The 21,037-nt window shown below is 53.5% G+C and overlaps 1 protein-coding gene across 5 annotated transcripts in view; it reads right to left on the bottom strand.

Moving 5' to 3' along the window:
• The window catches only part of LAMA5 (laminin subunit alpha 5), a 241,584-nt gene that overhangs the window by 182,021 nt on the left and 38,526 nt on the right, over positions 1-21,037 (bottom strand). For all 5 annotated transcript variants that reach the window (XM_029611751.1, XM_029611754.1, XM_029611755.1 and 2 more), the window contains exon 3: positions 4,981-5,098. In XM_029611751.1, the coding sequence (XP_029467611.1) occupies positions 4,981-5,098 (118 nt within the window). The remainder of the gene's footprint in view (positions 1-4,980; positions 5,099-21,037) is intronic.

The following is a 21,037-nucleotide window of genomic DNA, read 5'->3' as shown; positions in this document are numbered from 1 at the left end:
ATGCAGAAAGAGTAGTCATGTACTGGGCAGATTAGGGGCAGAGCGAGTTAGCTTATACACCTAACTACCGTCGGCTACCCACACACACACACACTACAAAATACAAACAGACCCTACACAACTACCGTCAAGCCACCCTCAAAGCCAAACGTGACTTCTATTCAGCTAGAATCCATGACTATCAATTTAATTCAAGTGCCCTCTTTTCCTATGTTGCTGATCTCACAAAGCCCTCCCTTCCCACACCCCATGAAAGCAACCCCATGGAAAAATGTGAAGAGCTCGCAAAGTATTTCCACAATAAAATTGCAAACATCATCAAGCGCTTCCTCCCTACGCCCATCCATACCCCTTTGCTCCCTATCCACAATGGCCCAATGCTGAAATCACTAGGCCTTACATCCACATCAGATATAGTGTCTATCCTAAAAAAGATAAAACCAGCATCCCATATAGCAGACACTATCCCCACAAAAACCCTCCTCTCTATTCCCACCTCTATTGCTAAATCCTTAGCTGACATAATAAACTGCTCGTTAGCATCGGGCATGGTCCCAGACCCACTCAAAATAGCGGTCGTCAAAGCCCTCCTCAAAAAACCATCCCTCAACCCCTCTGACCCAGCAAACTATCGTCCTATATCCAACCTCCCCCTGATTGCCAAAGTACTTGAGAAGGTAGTCAATTCCCAAATTTCAGACTTCCTCGAGGACCACCACATTTTACATCCATCTCAATTTGGGTTCCGCAAGGAGCGTAACACAGAAAATCTCCTGCTAGCAATCACCAACACCATACTCATAGGTATGGGCCAAGGGACATCCTTTCTCCTCGCAATCCTTGATATCTCAGCTGCCTTCGATACAGTCAATCACCAAATCCTACTTTCCCTACTAGCAGAAATAGGCATCGCAGGCACTGCCTTATCTTGGTTCTCCTCATACCTCGCCAATAGAGAATACATAGTAAAAATTGACAAAGCTGAGTCTTCTCACATCCCCCTCACACAAGGAGTTCCTCAGGGGTCCTCACTCTCTTCTACTCTGTTCAATATTTATATACTGCCCCTCTGCCACCTGCTCTCTGACCTAGGATTGAACTTTTTCTTATATGCCGACGACGTTCAAATCTTCATTCCTATCCAAAATACTCTAAATGAAACCCTTCAACTATGGGACTCCTATCTTACATCCATCAATTCTCTCCTCTCCAACCTCCACCTTGCCCTCAATGCTGCTAAAACTGAGATACTCATAATATCTAATCAACCTGAACTTACCCTCCCCAATATTACATCCTCCCCCCACGTCTCATCTCCAACTGTCAGAGACCTTGGCATCGAACTTGACCAGCGCCTCGATTTCAAAGCCCACATTAAATCCCTTCTTAAGGGAGGCTTTTACAAGCTTCACATCATGAAAAAGCTAAAACCACTACTCCACACACAAGATTTCCGTCTAGTCTTGCAGACCACTATCCTTTCCAAAGTGGATTACTGCAATTCCCTCCTCCTTGGCCTTCCAGAGTTGACCATCAAACCCCTACAAATCCTGCAGAACGCCATGGCGAGAATCCTAACGAACACACGAAAAAGAGACCACATCACCCCCATACTGAAGGACCTTCACTGGTTACCCATTTCTTTCCGTATACAGTATAAAACCCTCACCATACTACACAACCTCCTCTACAAACCCAACCCCTGGCTCAAGGACTCATCCCACTTCCGCATAACCAACCGTCCTACCAGATCCTCCCACGCAGGTACCCTACATACCCCCTCCCTCAAAATCGCCCATCTCACCTCCACGAGAGAAAGGGCCTTTACCATAGCGGGCCCTTCACTCTGGAATACTCTCCCTACCTTTCTCCGCCTTGAACCCTGCCTGGCCACCTTCAAAAAAGGCATAAAAACGTGGCTTTTCAGAAAGGCCTACCCGGAAACCAACCAAACCTAAACATTTCCACATAATCTACCCCGAAACCATCCAAACTTATACATTCCCACATAATCCCCCCCCCCCCACTCAGATTCCCAGCCTCCATCCCCCCACCCCACCCGCCCTTTTTCCCCCCCCTCCTAAGGCTTTCCCTTTTTTTCCCCCTCCTTAGGCCTTTTTTTCCCCCCTCCTTAGGCTTTTCCCCCCCCTCCCAAGGCTTTCCCCCTCGCCTCTCCTTGCCCGCCCTTCCCCCTTTATCTTCCTACAATTCTACAAAATTGTTCAATTTAGTCCGATATAATCAATCCTATGCTAATTGTCACTAATGTAAATATTCCTTTTTTCTCCGTAAATAAGTTCCTTTTATTTCTTATGTTAACGGTTGTTCTTTTATACTCTCACTCACGCTACCTATCTTTCCCTCTCTTCTTCCTGTCTCCCTTCCCCCCCCCCCCCCCTTTCTGGCCTGCTCCCATCCCCCGGCCCCCTGTTCATTGTAATTTCCTCCTTTAACTGAGTTACCTGTAAACCGGCGTGATGTGCCTCACGAACGTCGGTATATTAAAAGTTGTTAAATAAATAAATAAATAAATAAATATTCAGAGTTAGCTACAAAAGTATCCAAGTAAGTTTAGATGCACCATAGAGCAGGACTAAACTTAGCAGGGTAGACTTATCCGGCTAAGTGCGTATATACATGCGTGTATTCAGCTGAATATACATCATAACTTATCCAGATAAGTTCTAACCGGCTAAATTACTTTCACGGCCAGCTTTGAATATTGGGCTCAAAATAGATAAGGCGATGAGGCCTGATGGGAGACATCCGAGGGTACTAAGGGAACTTAGAGATGTCCGGGCAGCTCCGCTGGTGACATTTTCAATGCTTCTTTTTAGAGTCTGGAGTAACTCTGGAGGACTGGAAAAGGGCGGATGTGGTTCCTGTTCACCAACGTGGAAGGAAGGAGGAGGCTGGGAACTACAGGCCGGTTAGTCTGACTTCTGTGGTGAGCAAACTAAAGGAATCGCTGCTAAAACAGACGACGGTGCAGAGGTAAATCTTGTCAGACGAATCTGACGATCAATTTCTTTGTTGGTGATCAGAGAGTTGGGTCAGGAGAGAGCACTAGATGTAGTGCTCTTGGATTTCAGTAAGGCCCTTGACACAGTATCGCATGGGATAAACACAGGGGATCTCTGAGGAAGAGGGAGGGATTATAAAGCTGAATTAGTTGGGTAGACGGGTGGTCTAGATAGGTCAAACGGTCTTTTTCTGCCGTCACCTTTCTGGTTTTCTATGGAATGGACTTGCAGTGGAGGTAGCGCAGACAAAGATAATGGAATTCAAGAAAGCCTGGGATAGGCTCATAGGAGCTGTAGGTGCAACGCCAAAGAGGAACCGGGGTCTAGAGACCTGCACCGCCAATGAACCTAAGCAGACAGGATGGGCCTTACCGTACTTATCTATATTCTAAGAAAACATTGAAAATCTTTACCCACCTCCATGAGGATTTATTGTCAATTAATGCCTGATGAATCTGTTCAGGGTTAATGCTCCATCATGTAATAATGCATACATTATATATGGACTGCATATGGACCCTAATGCCGAAAACTTTGCATTTGCTCAGTGACAGGCCGATACAGTACAGTGCGCTCCGACAGAGCACTGTTAACCTGCCCTTGGACGCGCGTTTTCCCTTACCCCTTATTCAGTAAGGGGCGGAAAATGCGCATCCAACCCGCGGCACCTAATAGCGCCCTCAACATGCAAATGCATGTTGATGGCCCTATTAGGTATGCACGCGGGATACAGAAAGTAAAATGTGCAGCAAAGCCACACATTTTACTTTAAGAAATTAGCGCCTACCCTAAGGTCGGCGCTAATTTCTGCCGGCACCGGGAAAGTGCACAGAAAAGCAGTAAAAACTGCTTTTCTGTGCACCCTCTGACTTATTATCAAGGCGATATTAAGTCGGAGGTCCCGAAGAGTAAAAAAAGTATTAAAAAAAAGAAAAAGAAATTTAAAGTGGACTGGCGGCTGTCGGGCCGAAAACCGGATGCTCAATTTTGCCGGGGTCCGGTTTCCAAGCCCGTGGCTGTCAGCGGGCTCGAGAACCGACGCCGGCAAAATTGAGCGTCGGCTGTCAAACCCGCTGACAGCCGCCGCTCCGGGTCAAAAGGAGGCGCTAGGGACGCGCTAGTGTCCCTAGCGCCTCCTTTTGCCCGTTTCTACCGCGCCACCTAATTTAAAACAGAATCGCGCGTGCCGGGAGAGCGGGCGTTCGTCCACTCTCCCGCGGACTTTACTGAATCGGCCCGTGAGTGACTGAAGCCCTGAAGGAGGAGCAGGGGGAGGGGTAGGGGTGGGCCGACGATAAGAGGGAATTCTACTGCTCCCCACCCAGGTCTGTGGATGGGGGAGTTAGAAACATCTGAAATAAAGCGCATGCAACAGCGGGGAAAGAAAAGCTTTGTGTCAGCGCAGCCTCTCTTCCTGCGCCCCCCCCCCCCCCGAGGCTCCCAGCTTTCTGAGACCCCCATCTCATCTGGTTGGGCCCAGTCATTCGGATGCCTTCTTGCTGAACATTCCTCTGAAAACAGGAGATTTATACTGTCGCTTCTTTCTGGCTGAAAGCACCAGACCCAGGAAGAGAAAACTCCCAAAACGTGCCCTTGGGTTTTCCGGCTCCGGCGTTTCCCTGTCTCCTGATGGAGGATCTCTCTAAAGGGTTCCAGGGCCGTGGACACGTGGGAGCGCACCGGCCTCACTGGGCTCCGGCTCTCATATTGGTTTCTCTGGGGTAATTCACGGAGTTACAGACAGAGCTATATCCGGAACAGACAGCATGCGGCACTAGGATTCAGCCGAAGGAGGAGTAGATGCAGGTTGGGTTTCAATGAACGCCAGCAGCAGGGTGTAACCGTATACCCCGGGCAAGCGAAAGACAAACTCCCAGAAGGTCACTGCCTGATTCTGCAGAGATCAAAGCCCCCCTGCGGCCGGTTTCCAGCTGTTTGGGGGGGGGGTTATACTTACAGGCAAAGTACTGCCAGGGTTGATAGGTGCCTCCGAAGTCGGTGGATCGCTCCAGCACCCAGAGGTCTGGGCGAGGGGAGTTGGCAAACTTGATCAGGACGTAGGCCACGTGAAACAGCTGGAAGAAAAGAGCAGAGCCAGTCAATATTCAACAGTGTGCAAAGCTTCCTGGACAGCAGGGTAATGACTCGTGCCCCCAAAGAGGGTTTGGGATTCTGCCGCAGGGCTGCAGGGTTCATGGATGTGCACCGGTACAGCCCAGGGAAGACGGGCAGCGCTAATAAAGCAACCAGTGTGCATTTCTGCCTTATATCCTATGACATGGCTGAGTGCACATAATCCTGCTTCTCGCCCTTCCAGCATCTGCTGCCAGCACAGAAAACACCAAGTGAGATTTTGAGTTGCTCCTTTTTTTTTTTTTTTTTTTTTAAAGCACCTTCCGGCTTTACAAGCTTTGGGGGCTGGGCCCCCCCTCTCCTGGTATATAGGTTGAGAAGGAAATAAGTGCATGCGTGCAGGACGGTCCTGAGCCGGCCCTCGGCGTGCAACACAGCCATGAGGTCACTAAACATTTCATGCCGCAGCTCCTCCCACGCAGAGCAAAATGAGTCATCGGCAGCGAGCCGGGGGAGGAAAGCTGCTGGCAGAGAATCGTTTTAGGGAGCAAATAAGACGCTGGGAAGGGCCTCAGGCTTCACCTGATCACCAGCCGGGTGCCCCTTCAAAAGAGCTGCGTGCACGGCCAGGGACTCGGCGAGGAGCAAAATGGTGCAGTGTGTGTGAGTGCCAGGAGGTAATCCAGAAAAGGGCAATGCCCCCGCCCCCTGAAAAATGGGGCACATCACCCAAAGCCCGTATAAAGAGGCAGGGGAGTGAGGGCCCTTCCCACCCCAGGGGGGCGTTCATGCCCTCAGTGTGTGCCAATTTATTCTGCTGCTTCTGCCTCCTCCCCAGGAATGCTATAAATGAACTCTGAAAGTTACTGAAACCTCAGCTCAGGGCTGGGAAGGCAGGCAGAGCGGCAGCGTCTGGCACCGGCTGAGACCGAGGGAGCCACCGATCCCGCGTTCTGCCAGAAACCTGCACCTGGGGGAGGCCACGCGGGTGAACGCGCCGTCTCCTGCCACCAATCACGGGCCGCGGGTGCGCGTTTGCGTCCCCTCTTCTCTTCCCAGGAGGAGCAGAGCCAAGTCCGGCTGGAGGGCTGGACTGCGATTCAGGAGGGAGCGGGAGATCTGCAGCCTGGCAGCCTGGCAGCTCGCTCGCAATCTCTCCCCTCAGAGCCAACCTCACAGCTACAGCCCCTGCCTGCAAAAAAGGTGGGGGTGAACAGCCGTCCCGGGAAAAACGGGGTGTTTTCTGCTTTATTCGCCGAGGACCTGAGCCACTGCTGCTTCTGTGGGGACTCACAAAGTGTCCGGGTCAGGCTGGACCTAAGGATTTGCTGCCCACAGGCCCGGCCCTAAAGCTAGTGGGAACAGGCTCCTCGTTGGTGGTTTTCAAAATCTGGGGCCCCGGGCAGTTGTCTGTGCTTAAATTCGGACCTGACCAAGGGTGCACGGGGTTACTGTAGTCATACAATGCGCCCCCAGAGCAAGAAGACGACCCCCGTGCGTCCCCAGGAGCTGAAACGTTCAGAGGGTGCACTAGGGCCTTCCTAAACCCACGACCATCCTTACACAGCGCTGATGCTTTCAGTCACTTCTCTGCAGGCTCGCCCCGCGTCTCAGTCCCAAAAGCGTCTACCCTGCACAGAGCCGGTGCCGCGGCGCGCAACCGGATCAAACGTGAACCCTGCAGAGCACTTCCTCAGACAGGGCTCGCTGCACGGGACCAGAGGAAAAGAACTCAATCAGTATTTATTATTGTAGGTAATTGGGGGGGGGGGGGCCTGCTGGATCCCCAATACGGACACTGACACAAGAAACCATGCGGGAGAGGGGATAGGTAGCACCTGGCACTTCTACGCAGGCTTCTCTTCCCCGGGCTGGCACTGGCCTAGGAGAAGTTATCGCACACTCAGCCTGCTGAACAGGGTAAAAAAAAAAAAAAAAATGAAGGCTTCATCTGTGTAGCTTTTAACAGGCAAAGATAAGAAAATTCAACATTTAGCACAGATCCTGCAGCCTCCCCAGCCCTCATCTCCCAGGCGCCTGTAAGGGTCTGGAGAGCTGATGTGTAAATCTGTCCCGCAGCCCTGCCAGACACCCAACAGGACTTCTGCTTTTATAATCCTGGCTGGAAAAGCAGCTGGCAGAGGTGAACAGAGACATATACCCCACACCCCCCCCCCCCCTGTTATCAGCCTGGGGCCTGACAAAACTCAGTCACGAAAAGCCTGCAATTAAGATGCAGCAACCTCGCTCCCATCCCCCACCCTCTTCTGAAGCTAGACAGGGAATTAAGCTCTCCAGCTGAAGTTCTCTATCACAAAAACGTGTCCAGAGACCCAGAGTCCTGCGAAGAGAAAACCCTGAGACGTCCCCCAGCTCCAGCGGGATGCGACATGCTTTCCACTCCTGCACCAGCGCGGCCAGTAAAGCAGGACTGCCAGAGAAAAAAAAATGCTCCCACTCCCGTCTTCACTACAGGTGCCAGCGGTGGGATGCTCTGGTGCCCGGGACTGCCCCTTCATGGGCACATGACTGGGTCAGGTCCTACGTCAAATCTTCCACTGCACACCGGTACCGGAGAGTCCAACATCTTATATTGGACCAAAATAAGGACCCTCCAAAGATGCAGGTTACCCACGAGCTTCGGTTTACGGGTATCACAGCCTATCAAAGCAGCAGCGGAGCAAGTCACTCCCCCTGTCAGGAGGAACTAAACTGGCGGGCCCCGTTAACTTGCAGGAAGCCGCCAGCTCGGCAAGTGACAGGCAGACGCAGGAGCGGCTCCAGAGCCTGCTGGGTAGGTGAACAGCGAAGCAAATCCTCGCTTTCTGCAGCCAACCGACCTCCAGAGAGCCATGCAAGCAACACCACTCACACGCGCGCACTATTGTAGTGCCATCCATCCGGGGCTAGCTACCGAGGCCTGCGAGATGCCGCCACCAGCAGGAAACGGGATCAAGCCTCCCCCTTCTTAATCACCCTACACTGGCTCTCAGCCTCTCTTTGGGAAAAATGTTTCTCCAAGTTCATCAGACAAACCCCCCAGTTTTGCGTTTCCCATCCTGCCCAGCCCGCAGGGCACCCTGGAGTATTAGCTGGCACTGATATCCAGACCCGGCGGCTAATTTCTCCCGGGTGACTATAGTTAGGTCTATTCCCAGGCACTCCTTGTCCAGCTAAAAGCCGCTGATTATCTCACCACTCCCTGGCCCGCGGGATACGGGCCTCTAAAATTCTCTCTCTGGCGTGCAAGGCACTGCTCCCCCCTTTTACTGAGTCAGAAGAGAGGATCGTTCAAAAAAGGAAAAAAAAAAAATCTTCCATCAGCCCAAAAACACCAGCTCAGTACAGGCCAAGTAAAAGCAGGAAGGTGCGGAGCCGGCGTCGCTGCGACAGTCACTCCCCCACGATCTGCAAGGCGGTGACGACAACCACTCGGACGTCCAGCGGCCAGTGGACCGGCACCAGCTGACGACACACGAGCCTGTACTCACAGGGGGGGAAATGGATTAGACACCAGCGGGGCTCAGGACGGTAAGATTTTCCCCTACCTGATGTCATAATTCGAGCAACATTTGATCCTGACCTGTCCTCTCCCAAACCGTTTGCCAGCATCCCGACTGCTCCCTACGCCGTACCTATGCGCGTAACCTTATCCATTTATTTATTCACGTACGGACCTTTGATATTCTGCCTGCCTTCCATCATGAACGACCTTAAGGTGGATTAAACCAAATTTAAAAACAGATGGAATTGAGGTGCAATGATATTCAGTGCTGTTCATGTTTAAAGTGGAAGAGCACTGGGAATCCAGGGAATATAACCGGATGTGCGGGGGGTGGGGGTGGAACAGGGGGAGAGGAGGTTGAAAGGTCTGAACGTGGGGTAACCGTAGGGTTACTGGGACCTTGTTGCAAACTGGTTTGCTGCACTGCGATTGGCTTTGAAGGAAGCCACGACGTGGCCAGGAAAGTCAGTAAAATGTAATTAAAGCAGTGCCCCTTTAACCAGCGGCTCCTGCAGTGGGAACGCCTCTGCATCCTTCCAGCGTTCCTGTGCCGCGGGTTTTTTAACCAAATTCTTCACCGGGGCAGTTTTAATCCCCTCCTCGTAGGCTGTATACATTCTGCTGGCCTCAATACAAACAGACGCCCCCTCGCCCTACACCTTAAATGTCTCTTGCTGAAGGCTTAGCCGCTGGTGTTTAGTCTGCTTCCCTGTACCACCGGCAGAGCCGAGGAGGGCGAGGAGCAGACGAGAGACGGACCAAGCTGTCCGCAGCACGACTGTGAGCAGGACCCCCGCACAGGGCGCGCCCCCCGGAGCCCATTCCTGCAGGCCTGGGGATCACCATCCCGGGAGGAGCGCCCCACTGCCCGTGCCGGCCGCGCTCCTCGCTCTTCAGGCGCTCCTCCCAGGATCACCATCCCGGGAGGAGCACCCCGCTGCCCGTGCCGGCCGCGCTCCTCGCTCTTCACGCGCTCCTCCCGGGATCACCATCCCGGGAGGAGCCCCGCTGCCCGTGCCGGCCGAGCTCCTCGCTCTTCAGGCGCTCCTCCCGGGATCACCATCCCGGGAGGAGCGCCCCGCTGCCCGTGCCGGCCGCGCTGCTCGCTCTTCAGGCGCTCCTCCCTGGATCACCATCCCGGGAGGAGCGCCCCGCTGCCCGTGCCGGCCGCGCTCCTCGCTCTTCAGGCGCTCCTCCCGGGATCACCATCCCGGGAGGAGCGCCCCGCTGCCCGTGCCGGCCGCGCTCCTCGCTCTTCAGGCGCTCCTCCCTGGATCACCATCCCGGGAGGAGCGCCCCGCTGCCCGTGCCGGCCGCGCTCCTCGCTCTTCAGGCGCTCCTCCCTGGATCACCATCCCGGGAGGAGCGCCCCGCTGCCCGTGCCGGCCGCGCTGCTCGCTCTTCAGGCGCTCCTCCCGGGATCACCATCCCGGGAGGAGCGCCCCGCTGCCCGTGCCGGCCGCGCTCCTCGCTCTTCAGGCGCTCCTCCCTGGATCACCATCCCGGGAGGAGCGCCCCGCTGCCCGTGCCGGCCGCGCTCCTCGCTCTTCAGGCGCTCCTCCCGGGATCACCATCCCGGGAGGAGCGCCCCGCTGCCCGTGCCGGCCGCGCTGCTCGCTCTTCAGGCGCTCCTCCCGGGACCACCATCCCGGGAGGAGCGCCCCGCTGCCCGTGCCGGCCGCGCTGCTCGCTCTTCAGGCGCTCCTCTGAGCATGAAAGCTTTGGTGAACCCTTTGCATGTCAGCGGGGTTACAGCGCCTTCTCCTGCCGAGAATGGCTCCATCCTACCTAGGGAGTCGCCCTGAAAGAGATGTCCTGGGGTCCTGATCTCCCCTCCATCCCCAGCTCTGCCAGGACGCCCCAGCCTCTCATCTCCTAATGTTTCCCACGTGCTCCTGCCTTCCTACTTGGGTTTAGGAGGCGCAAAGCCCATTTTCCTGACTAGGAAGGGGTGGGCACCCTGGCTCCCCACCCATTCCATTTCCTGTTTTTCTTACAGAAATTGTTTCCTGAGGCAAAGCTTCAATTTTCACAGCTTTACCCAATTAGGTAATTAGTCCCCACCTTTAATTAAGCTGCACCTATCAGCCCCCCACCCTGAGTCTTTAAATCTCTTCATTTTCTGTCTGGTGTACGCTGTAAGCTCCTCGGAGATGGGACCTTCTCTTGTATATACCCGTACGGTGCTGTGTACACCTTGTAGTGAGTGCTACAGAAATATTTAATAAGAGAATAATGACCTCGCACCAGGAGCCTAGGGCTGGGTACACACACAAGCCAGGGTGCTCCGAGGGCTCGGAGAGGATAATTCAGCAACGCAGGGGCCGCTGCTGCTTAGAAGCTTTGGGACACAGGATTGTCAAACAGAAAAGTTCCTCTGCACGGAAGCTGAACCGCTGAGGTGTCCTAGAAAGCAAGGGGGGTGGGCCCTCACCAGGCCCGCAGTCTCCATTCCGGTGCATTCCTTTGCACCTTTCATGCACAGGACCCCCCCAGGCCACCCCTCCCCGTGGGCAGCTTATTCACAGAGCATCGCTCCAGCAAAGAGGAGACCAGAAGATGCCGAAGCCGACAGGGAGGGGCCACGCGGCGATGCTGGGCAAACAGAGCATTTTCCAAAAATACCTGCAGAATTCGGGGATGTTTGAGCAGTAACGAGCAACAGGAAGGGCCATGTCTGTGCCCTTCCAACACCCAAACCCCCTCCACACCAGTGGAAGAAAAGCTCTGCTTACAAAACCTACCCGACCATCACCATTCTCCAGTCGCAATGCTGTACTTGTATCTGGCAACGGCAATGCCCAGGGCTGACCTTAGGGGGCGTGAGAGAGCTCGGGCCTGGGTGCCCCCTCCCCCCGTCACCCAGCACAATCCTCTCCAACGCTCCTCCTCCACCCCCCCCCCCCCTATTAGCAGGAGGAGATCAGCGCTTCTCCTCTTCCTCTGCCAGCCTTAGTCTGAGCTAAGGGGTCCCTGGAGACTACGGAGGCCTGGGCAGCTCAGGCCAGACTGAAGCTGATGGAGGAGGAAGCAGAGGCAGGGGAAAGAAGGTCAAAGTGCAGAGCCTGGTCGGTCGCCCCAAGCCACCCTGCCCTAGGTAACAGTAAATGAGAGCAGACCAAGTCCAACATTACCACTCCATACAGGTTACCCCCAAGTTTCTGTTAAGGGTAGTAACTGCCGCTCTGTGCAGGTTACCTCCATGTTTCTGTTAAGGGTAGTAACTGCCGCTCCATACAGGTTACCTCCATGTTTCTGTTAAGGGTAGTAACTGCCGCTCCGTGCAGGTTACCCCCATGTTTCTGTTAAGGGTAGTAACTGCCGCTCTGTGCAGGTTACCTCCATGTTTCTGTTAAGGGTAGTAACTGCCGCTCCATACAGGTTACCCCCATGTTTCTGTTAAGGGTAGTAACTGCCGCTCCATACAGGTTACCTCCATGTTTCTGTTAAGGGTAGTAACTGCCGCTCCGTGCAGGTTACCCCCATGTTTCTGTTAAGGGTAGTAACTGCCGCTCCATGCAGGTTACCCCCATGTTTCTGTTAAGGGTAGTAACTGCCGCTCCGTGCAGGTTACCCCCATGTTTCTGTTAAGGGTAGTAACTGCCGCTCCATACAGGTTACCTCCATGTTTCTGTTAAGGGTAGTAACTGCCGCTCCGTGCAGGTTACCCCCATGTTTCTGTTAAGGGTAGTAACTGCCGCTCTGTGCAGGTTACCCCCATGTTTCTGTTAAGGGTAGTAACTGCCGCTCCATGCAGGTTACCCCCATGTTTCTGTTAAGGGTAGTAACTGCCGCTCCGTGCAGGTTACCCCCATGTTTCTGTTAAGGGTAGTAACTGCCGCTCCGTGCAGGTTACCCCCATGTTTCTGTTAAGGGTAGTAACTGCCGCTCCATACAGGTTACCTCCATGTTTCTGTTAAGGGTAGTAACTGCCGCTCTGTGCAGGTTACCTCCATGTTTCTGTTAAGGGTAGTAACTGCCGCTCCGTGCAGGTTACCCCCATGTTTCCGTTAAGGGTAGTAACTGCCGATCCGTGCAGGTTACCCCCATGTTTCCGTTAAGGGCAGTAACTGCCGCTCCGTGCAGGTTACCCCCATGTTTCCGTTAAGGGCAGTAACTGCCGCTCCGTGCAGGTTACCCCCATGTTTCCGTTAAGGGCAGTAACTGCCGCTCCGTGCAGGTTACTCCCATGTTTCCGTTAAGGGTAGTAACTGCCGCTCCGTGCAGGATACCCCCATGTTTCCGTTAAGGGCAGTAACTGCCGCTCCGTGCAGGATACCCCCATGTTTCCGTTAAGGGCAGTAACTGCCGCTCCGTGCAGGTTACCCCCATGTTTCCGTTAAGGGTAGTAACTGCCGCTCCGTGCAGGATACCCCCATGTTTCTGTTAAGGGTAGTAACTGCTGCTCCGTGCAGATTACCCCCATGTTTCTGTTAAGAGTAGTAACTGCTGCTCTGTGCAGGTTACCCCATGCCTTCTGTTAAGGGTAGTAACTGCCGCTCCATGCAGGTTACCCCTATGTTTCTGTTAAGGGTAGTAACTGCCGCTCCGTGCAGGATACCCCCATGTTTCTGTTAAGGGTAGTAACTGCTGCTCCGTGCAGGATACCCCCATGTTTCTGTTAAGGGTAGTAACTGCTGCTCCGTGCAGATTACCCCCATGTTTCTGTTAAGGGTAGTAACTGCTGCTCTGTGCAGGTTACCCCATGCCTTCTGTTAAGGGTAGTAACTGCCGCTCCATGCAGGTTACCCCTATGTTTCTGTTAAGGGTAGTAACTGCCGCTCCGTGCAGGTTACCCTCATTCCTTCTGTTAAGGGTAGTAACTGCCGCTCTGTGCAAGTTACCCCCATGTTTCTGTTAAGGGCAGTAACTGCTGCTCCGTGCAGGTTACCCCCATGTTTCTGTTAAGGGTAGTAACTGCTGCTCTGTGCAGGTTACCCTCATTCCTTCTGTTAAGGGTAGTAACTGTCGCTCTGTGCAGGTTACACCCATGTTTCTGTTAAGAGTAGTAACTGCCGCTCCGTGCAGGTTACCCCCATGTTTCTGTTAAGGGTAGTAACTGCCGCTCAGTGCAGGTTACCCCATGCCTTCTGTTAAGGGTAGTAACTGCTGCTCCGTGCAGGTTACCCCATGCCTTCTGTTAAGGGTAGTAACTGCTGCTCCGTGCAGGTTACCCCATTTTTCTTTCTAGAGTAGTAGCTGCTGCTTCATGCAGTTTACCCACTCAGTTTATGGGTAACCATAATGGTAGTGCTAGCGGGTTGGGAACAGCCATAGGAAAAAGGAGACAGACTCTGGCTGTTCCTTAATTGCAATTTATTTATAGTGAAAGAAAAGCCCAGTCTAAAGCCAAACAAGCAAACCGGGCAGTGCACCTTGAAGTTCAGGTTTCTCTCAGTTATCACAGTGCAGTGCAAAGCAAAACAAACCATGAGGGCAGCTCACCTTGACCCCAGGTAAGCCACAATCTTTAAATGCAGCGTCTGCCACTCTCGAACCTTCAACGCATTAGGTGTTAGCATAGGGTGGGTCCCGGTCTGTAGGCCCTGAGCTCTTATGAGTATGAGGGGCTCCTGCCTTCACTCAGGATTTCCTGAAGCATAAGGAGGAGCGGCTCGAGACTGCTGTGCACCCCCTCACACTGCCGTTCTGTGCAGGTTACCCCCATTCAGAAAAGTTACCACAGGTTACCTCGGGGCTTCAGCTCCATCCTCTTGCCACTGGGGGGTCCTCTGCGTTTATCCCATGCCCTTTTGAATTTCGTTACCGTTTTTGTGTTCTCCATCTTTTCTCCCTCTTACCCCGTTAGATTCTCCTCACGGTTTCTGCGCCGGGCGAAGGCTTGTGAGGGGCGGGGGACTGGGACAGTGAGATGGTCTGAAACCTTAACGGCGCGATTCGTGCTCGCGAGCTGCAGACCTGAGCCAGCCCAGTCCTGTGCCCAATACACAGGGAACGGACTTATCTGGGTCAGGAAACTCTGAAAGCTAGGACTACGACCTCCTTACTTACTGGAGCTCCTGGTGGGACTGGAGAAGCGGCAGAAGAAAACAGACAGAAATGTAAATCGAGCGTCGCTGGATCAGACCCAAAGGTCTGGCTGGCACAGGATGGTGGCGAGCGAGCCACGGTGCGGGGGGCTTAGGGGGTGCATGAGATACAGGGCCCTGTAGGGTTCTCCACTTCCTCTCAGACCCTCTGGTTTCCAGCAGCCAGGGCTGCCAGTGGGTGCCCTGACCCCGGGGTGACCTTTCTTGACCGCTCTGTTAAATAGTCTGTGACGGATCTATTGTCCATAAATTGGTCTGATCCCTGTCCTGCACTATTTGCCTCCACGCCCTCCTGGGGCGAGGAGCTGCAGCCAGCAGAGCATGCAGGGTGCACAAAAGACCCTCCTTTAGCTTTCAGGGCTGCCGCTTGCCCCGCACTGCCCCTGGTGCCCTCCCCAGAAGATGGGAGGAGAGGGGAAAGGAGATCGCGCTCAGGCCGCCGCACGTCCAGAGTCAGGGGAGCAAAACAGTCAAGGCAGGGAAACAAAAAAAAGATTTTCTACAGCAACACCAACTCGGAAACCAACTTCCCTCCCCCACCCCCAGTGGCACATGGGAGCTACTGTTTGTTTTCCCTGTGGTTTTATTTAGCTCTCGTTTCTCTCACAATGAAAAAAAAAAAAGCAAGCAGTCCCAGCCAAAAAAGCTTTTCGGCTGCCAAGCTTCCCACATATTAGCTTTCGAGCTTCTAAATAAAAAAAGGTCCCATCCCACTCCAGCGTATCACATGGGGGAAAACGCCAAAAACGAAATCCGCGACATTGCCAAGTTGGGATTTCTGCACTGCCTTCCGATGTGTGGCAGGGACGGCGCGGGAGCGCAGTGCTGGCCCCCCCCCCCCCCCCAGACTGCATGACAGCGGCCGAACCCAAGACACAGAGGGATCGATCCTCACAGGAAGCCCCCGAGGTCTGAATATCTGACCCCGAAACTTAGCCGGATAACTCCTGCAGAAGGATTAAAGTTATCCAGGAAGGTGTCCCCCACACAACTTTAACCGGCCATATCGAATCCAGCTGCTTGAGCGCAGACCCAGCAAAACAAAAACCCATCTTCTGGAGGGGGAGGGCACGCTGGTCCACGTTGCCTTTTAGTTAGAGTCGCCTGGGGGTCCTAGTGGTTAAGGGTCAGCGCTCTCACCGCTGCAGCTCAGCTTCAATTCCCAGTCAGGGAAATTCAGATGCAAAGTAATGCGCACAGGGAAGAGTTTATCCCAACTACAGTTCCACCGTGCTGGGCTGTGAGCTAGGAGTCTGCACCCAGGACAAGCACCTGGGAGTCCTCGTGCGCGGTGTGTCGCTATCGTCAGCTCGCTGGGCGGTGACAGGCAAGCAGAACATCAGGAAAGGAGCAGAGGACATCATAATGCCTTTGCACAGAGGAGCACCTAAACTGTCGGGATTCAGGATCACCACAATGAATATGCATGAGACAGGTTTTCATCTCATGCATATTCATTCTGGATATCCTGACTGGTTAGGTGCGCCTCCAGGAGAGGGCTGGGACACTGGTAGAGATGCCTGCTGTAACCACACCTTGAGTACTGGGAATCTCAAAAAAAAGACATAGCAGATACAGGAACGGCACAGAGAAGGGCGAGGAAAATGGAGACAGCGGGGATAGGATTGAGATCTATAAAATCATGAGTGGGGTAGAGCGGGTAAATAGGGAATATCTGGCTACAGTCGGCAGGCATGACTAATCCGGTTAAGTCTTTAGCTGAATAACCAGGGGAGGGGTTGAGTTAGCCGGATAACTTATCTGGCTAACTCTGGTTGGGCCACAGGACTGACCTACAGTTAGCCGGATAAGTATCCAAGTATCCAGCTAACTGTAAGATAGCCGGAGAGTTTCAGCAGTGCTGCCACACTGCTGAAAACATCCCGGCCTCGTTAGCTAGATAAATGTACCCGGGTAACTTGCCAAGCTGCTCAGGATGGCCCCACTAGGACTGGAGGACGCTCCATGAAGCTAGAAACCGGCAGATTTAAAACCAATCGTAGGAAGTCATTCTTTTCACTCCGAGCACAATCGAGCTGTGGAATCTGTTGCCGGAGGACGTGGTCAGGGCAACCAACATAGCAGGGGTTCAAAAGAGGATTGGACAAGTTCCTGAAGGGAAAAGTCCATAAGCAGTTATTAGGCAGGCAGACACGGGTTAGGCAGCGCTCAGCCCTGGGAGTGAGATGCAAGAAACGGATCGACTATTGGGGATCTGCCGGGTGCTTGTGGCCCGGACTGGCCCCTGCCGGAGACAGGATGCTGGGCTCCGTGGACCCTGCTCGGACCCTGCGTGACGCTTCTGATGTGCTTATTCTTTCTTAGCACTCAGGCCTCCGTAGATTTCAGGCTGCACTTCCTTCACGGCCAAACCAGAGCATGCAACGGAGCGGAGGAGCAGCCTAATGGTGACAGCAGCGGGCAGCCGACCAAGGAAGTCAAGGTTCACATTTTTCTGCCGCTCCTTGGGACCATGGACAAGTCACTTCACCCTCTATCGCCTCAGATACAAAGTCAGGGCATTTCTCCCATAGAGGCAAAATGGGACCCTAAGCCCCCTGGGAGAGGGAAATGCCTGCAGGGCCTGAGGTTTGATGTAAAATTCAAAGAGCAATGCTGGCTTGCACAGGGGCTGGACGGGAGGGGACAGAGACTGGACGGAGCACAGCATCAAGGTCAGGGGTTAGGAGTCCTTTCTGCGACAAGGGTCACTGCTTATATTCCCAATTTTAATCAAATTATTTTTATGAGTAAATGCCAAAGGCTGTAGCTGGGATGGATTCCTTCCAACCACCCCCTCCCCACGATACCCCCCCCCCCCCTGTAACGGACCTTGCCCTTGCGGGAAATTAACCAGAACCGCATTCCAAGCCCCAGGCGAGGGGCGGCTCCCCCTTCTCCTTCTGCCTGCCTGCCACGATAATTATTCTAAGCAGACCCTGCTGCCCCTTTCCTTTCCCCGAGGAGAACTCCCGAGAACCCGCCCTCCCCCCCCTGCACCACTGCGAGACGACCATCCTGGGGGGGGGGGGGGGGGGGGGGGGGGAGGGGCGGCAGAGAGGAGAAAAGGCGCTGGGTGCTGTCAGCCGTGAGAAGGGCCAGATCCCCAGCCTTCCCAGAAACCTTCTTATCGGGCAGGATGCACTGCCCGGACACTGCCCACCTGCTGCCAGTGCCTCGCAGCGGGCTGCACGCGTCCTGGGAGACGAGATGGCTCGCAGTGAGCCGCTCTTCCATAGGGTAACTCTTTCTCCTTCTACCGACGCGGCCCTGCCAGTCCGGGGAGATCCCACGCAGGCTCCAGACAGCGGCTTATTGTGTCTCCCGCTCCTCTGGCCTCCGGCTGACCTGCATCCGGGGCTGGTAAGTTTTCATTTGCACCTACCTAGGGATTATTTACATCCCTCCCAGCTCACCCGGGCCCGGTCCTCCTTCAGGGGACCACCCCCCCCCTACCAGGGCCCTTTCCAAAACCCTGCGGTCATGGGCCCTAGTTTCGGGCACTAGGTGTCGCTGTCGTGCGACGACTGGGACTGCCCCCTCCCCTCCAGCGGCCTCAAGCCGGCCCCCGGGAGCAGAAGCCCCGAGGCGGGAAATCGGAGGCTGCTGGTTGCAGAGAGGCCGGTCTGAAGGGTGGCCCGGGCCCCACCGAACTCCTCTACGCCCTCTCCTTGGCCCAGAAACTCTTGAGCGGGGGCAATGGAAGGTCCACAGTCCCTCCGCCCTTTGTGCACCACTGTTTTGCAGGGGCCCTGGGTGTGGCACAAGTCACTTTCCAGCAGCGCTTCTCTCAGCTGCTGCCCACAAAGAGGAAAAGGGCCGACAGTCTTTCTGTTCAGAGGCTCTGAGCCCCTTTTGTCTGCACAGGAAGCCAGAATTTGTTTTGCAAACACAGAATTTCAAAGGGTCACCTTCTTCTTCTATTGACACAACAGCAGTACCTGCCCGGCACCTGCTCTCCCACGGTGGAGGAGGCCTGTCCGCTGCTAATGGACAGACCTCCTTCTGAGAGAAGAAAGACCGGGCCCGTCTTCACCAGCCAGAGATCAGGACCCTACAAACAGCAGCAACACCCTGAAAAGCAGGAGCGGTGCCCCTCTGCCAGGCTGGGGCGGTGCGGCTCTTTGAGTCTCTATCTCATCAAGCTGGCAGGCAGAGAAAGGCCGACCTTTCACCTTGGGGAGATCTCAGCACTTCAAATTTCAGACCAGTCCCATTCGGCCACTCCCAGTCTTAGGGAGGCACGTAAAGCAAGGTGCTGCTGTTCTGTTCGTCATTAATTCCAGCAGCATCCTGATGCAAGAAAAGTCTGCACACCGCAGAGGGGAAGAGCCCTGTAGGCCCCACAGCGAGAGGCGCCTGCTCCTCTCAGGAAAATGTGAAAATTATTGAGGGCAATTTTCAAAATCCCTTAAGGCGGCAGCGCACGTCGTATTCATTGATTTGGCTGTGATTATTCTTTTCTTTTTTCCATATGTGGACAATTTTCAAAGCCTCTTACCTGGGTAAAGCGACTTGTCTGAAGACTGCCCAAACATTAAGTAGATCCCACACTACTAATGCCAGTAATAGCAGTGGCTATTTTCTAAGTCAAATTGACTAATAGCAGTTAATGGACTTCTCCTCCAAGAACTTATCCAATCCTTTTTTAAACCCAGCTACACTAACTGCACTAACCACATCCTCTGGCAACAAAATCCAGAGCTTAATTGTGCGCCGAGTGAAGAATAACTTTCTCCAATTTGTTTTAAATGTGCTACCTGCTAACTTCATGGAGTGCCCCCTTTGAAGGTGGTACAAGGCTTTTACATCTTTCCAGCCAATGGGAGGAGAGGCAGGTTGAAGAACTTGCTCAACCAAACACAAGGTCGGTGGCAAATGAAGGGGGTGGGGGGAGGGGCTTCTCTTCCATTCCTTCCCGGCTATGTCACAAAACGGAAGAACAGCCTTCCAGCGTGGGCTGGACCTTGGCACAGAACATCGCAGCAAACGCACGTCCACGTGTGGAAACACCTCCAGCGCGGCTTCATCTTTAAGTTATCTACATCCAGGAGCGGGGAGATATGGATATTGTAAACCGCTACGAACTACAGGACGTATGTGGGTTGTACGTGGATGTTAAATAAATAAACAACCATCTTCTACACCAGGCACGCACTTGAATTTTTATTTTTATTTTTTTTTTTAATCCTCACCACCTCCAACACAGGAGGGAATCAACGCCAAGGAAAACAGCAGCGTAAGAGGAACCAAGATTACACAAAGGTACTGTGCATCTGACGTTCCTTGCCAGGAGTGTGAAAAACAATCTCAAAGCCTCCTTCAAAGGAGAGAACTAGTGTGTGCGTATAACTATATGTACATATCCCCCCCCCCCCCCCCCCCCCCCAAAAATAACTACTGTCTGAAAGGGTCCGGGCTTGGAGGCATAAAAGGACCCCTTGAACCTGGCGAGCGAGGACAAGAAGAAGATGGGCTCTGATCAAGCAGAGGCGCACCACTGCCAGCCATCCGTCAAAAGAGCAATTTTAATTGTGCGCTGAGTGAAGAACATTCCGGGCTGGGCAATGGTTTTCTAGAAGAGTCACGGGCTGCCATACTGGAGATCTGGCTCCCGTTTTATCCTCAGGCCAACCGGAGCTGGAGATGCAGCGTTCAGCCCTGAGGAGGTGGGGAAGGACCAAGACTGCACACAGCGGTGCTACCTAATGTCCCGGGCACCGTTCACAGCAAAAACATCAGCAAGGGGCCGCAGTCTGCAAAATTTGCCCCCGGGCACAAAGATGTCTTCTGCCGTCACCACTACCTGATGGGTCAGGGTGGGAGTGCAAACGCAGCGGGGTCCAGAGGGAACCAGGGTCCGTGACCCCTGACCAATGAGCGCCTCAGCAATACTTTGGCTAGATGGGAGAGGGGGCTCTTCCCGGGATCTGTGGTGAGTGGAGGCTCACGGCAGCATAAGAGAAGGAAACTTCCAAGTCCAAATCAAAAAAAACAAAAAACATTCAAATAAATAAATAAATACCAGGGGTGAGCCGGGAAAAATACTTTTTTTGGTTTTTGTTTTGTTGGGGGCAGGGTCGTTTCATTTTGGGTGCTTTCACTTCAGTGTGTGCTGAAATCATTTAACGCACACTAAAATGGTTTTAGTGCACAAAACCAAATGAGAACACACCCCTACTGAATAATGAACATCGCAAGCAAGCAGAAAATCCGTTGTTTTAATTTTTCAATCAGTTTCCAGGCCATTTGCAAATTGTGCTCCATTTTGAGCATCCTTGCAAAAATGGATTCTACAGTCTATTAAATCAATTAATTCACTAAAATAATACAGTTTAGAGGGATCATGTAAACAGGGATTTTTGGTAGTTACATGCTGCGGATCT

Source organism: Rhinatrema bivittatum, chromosome 8 (assembly GCF_901001135.1).
Source record: "Rhinatrema bivittatum chromosome 8, aRhiBiv1.1, whole genome shotgun sequence".
NCBI lineage: Eukaryota > Metazoa > Chordata > Amphibia > Gymnophiona > Rhinatrematidae > Rhinatrema > Rhinatrema bivittatum.
This window is presented reverse-complemented; position numbering and strand designations above follow the sequence as displayed.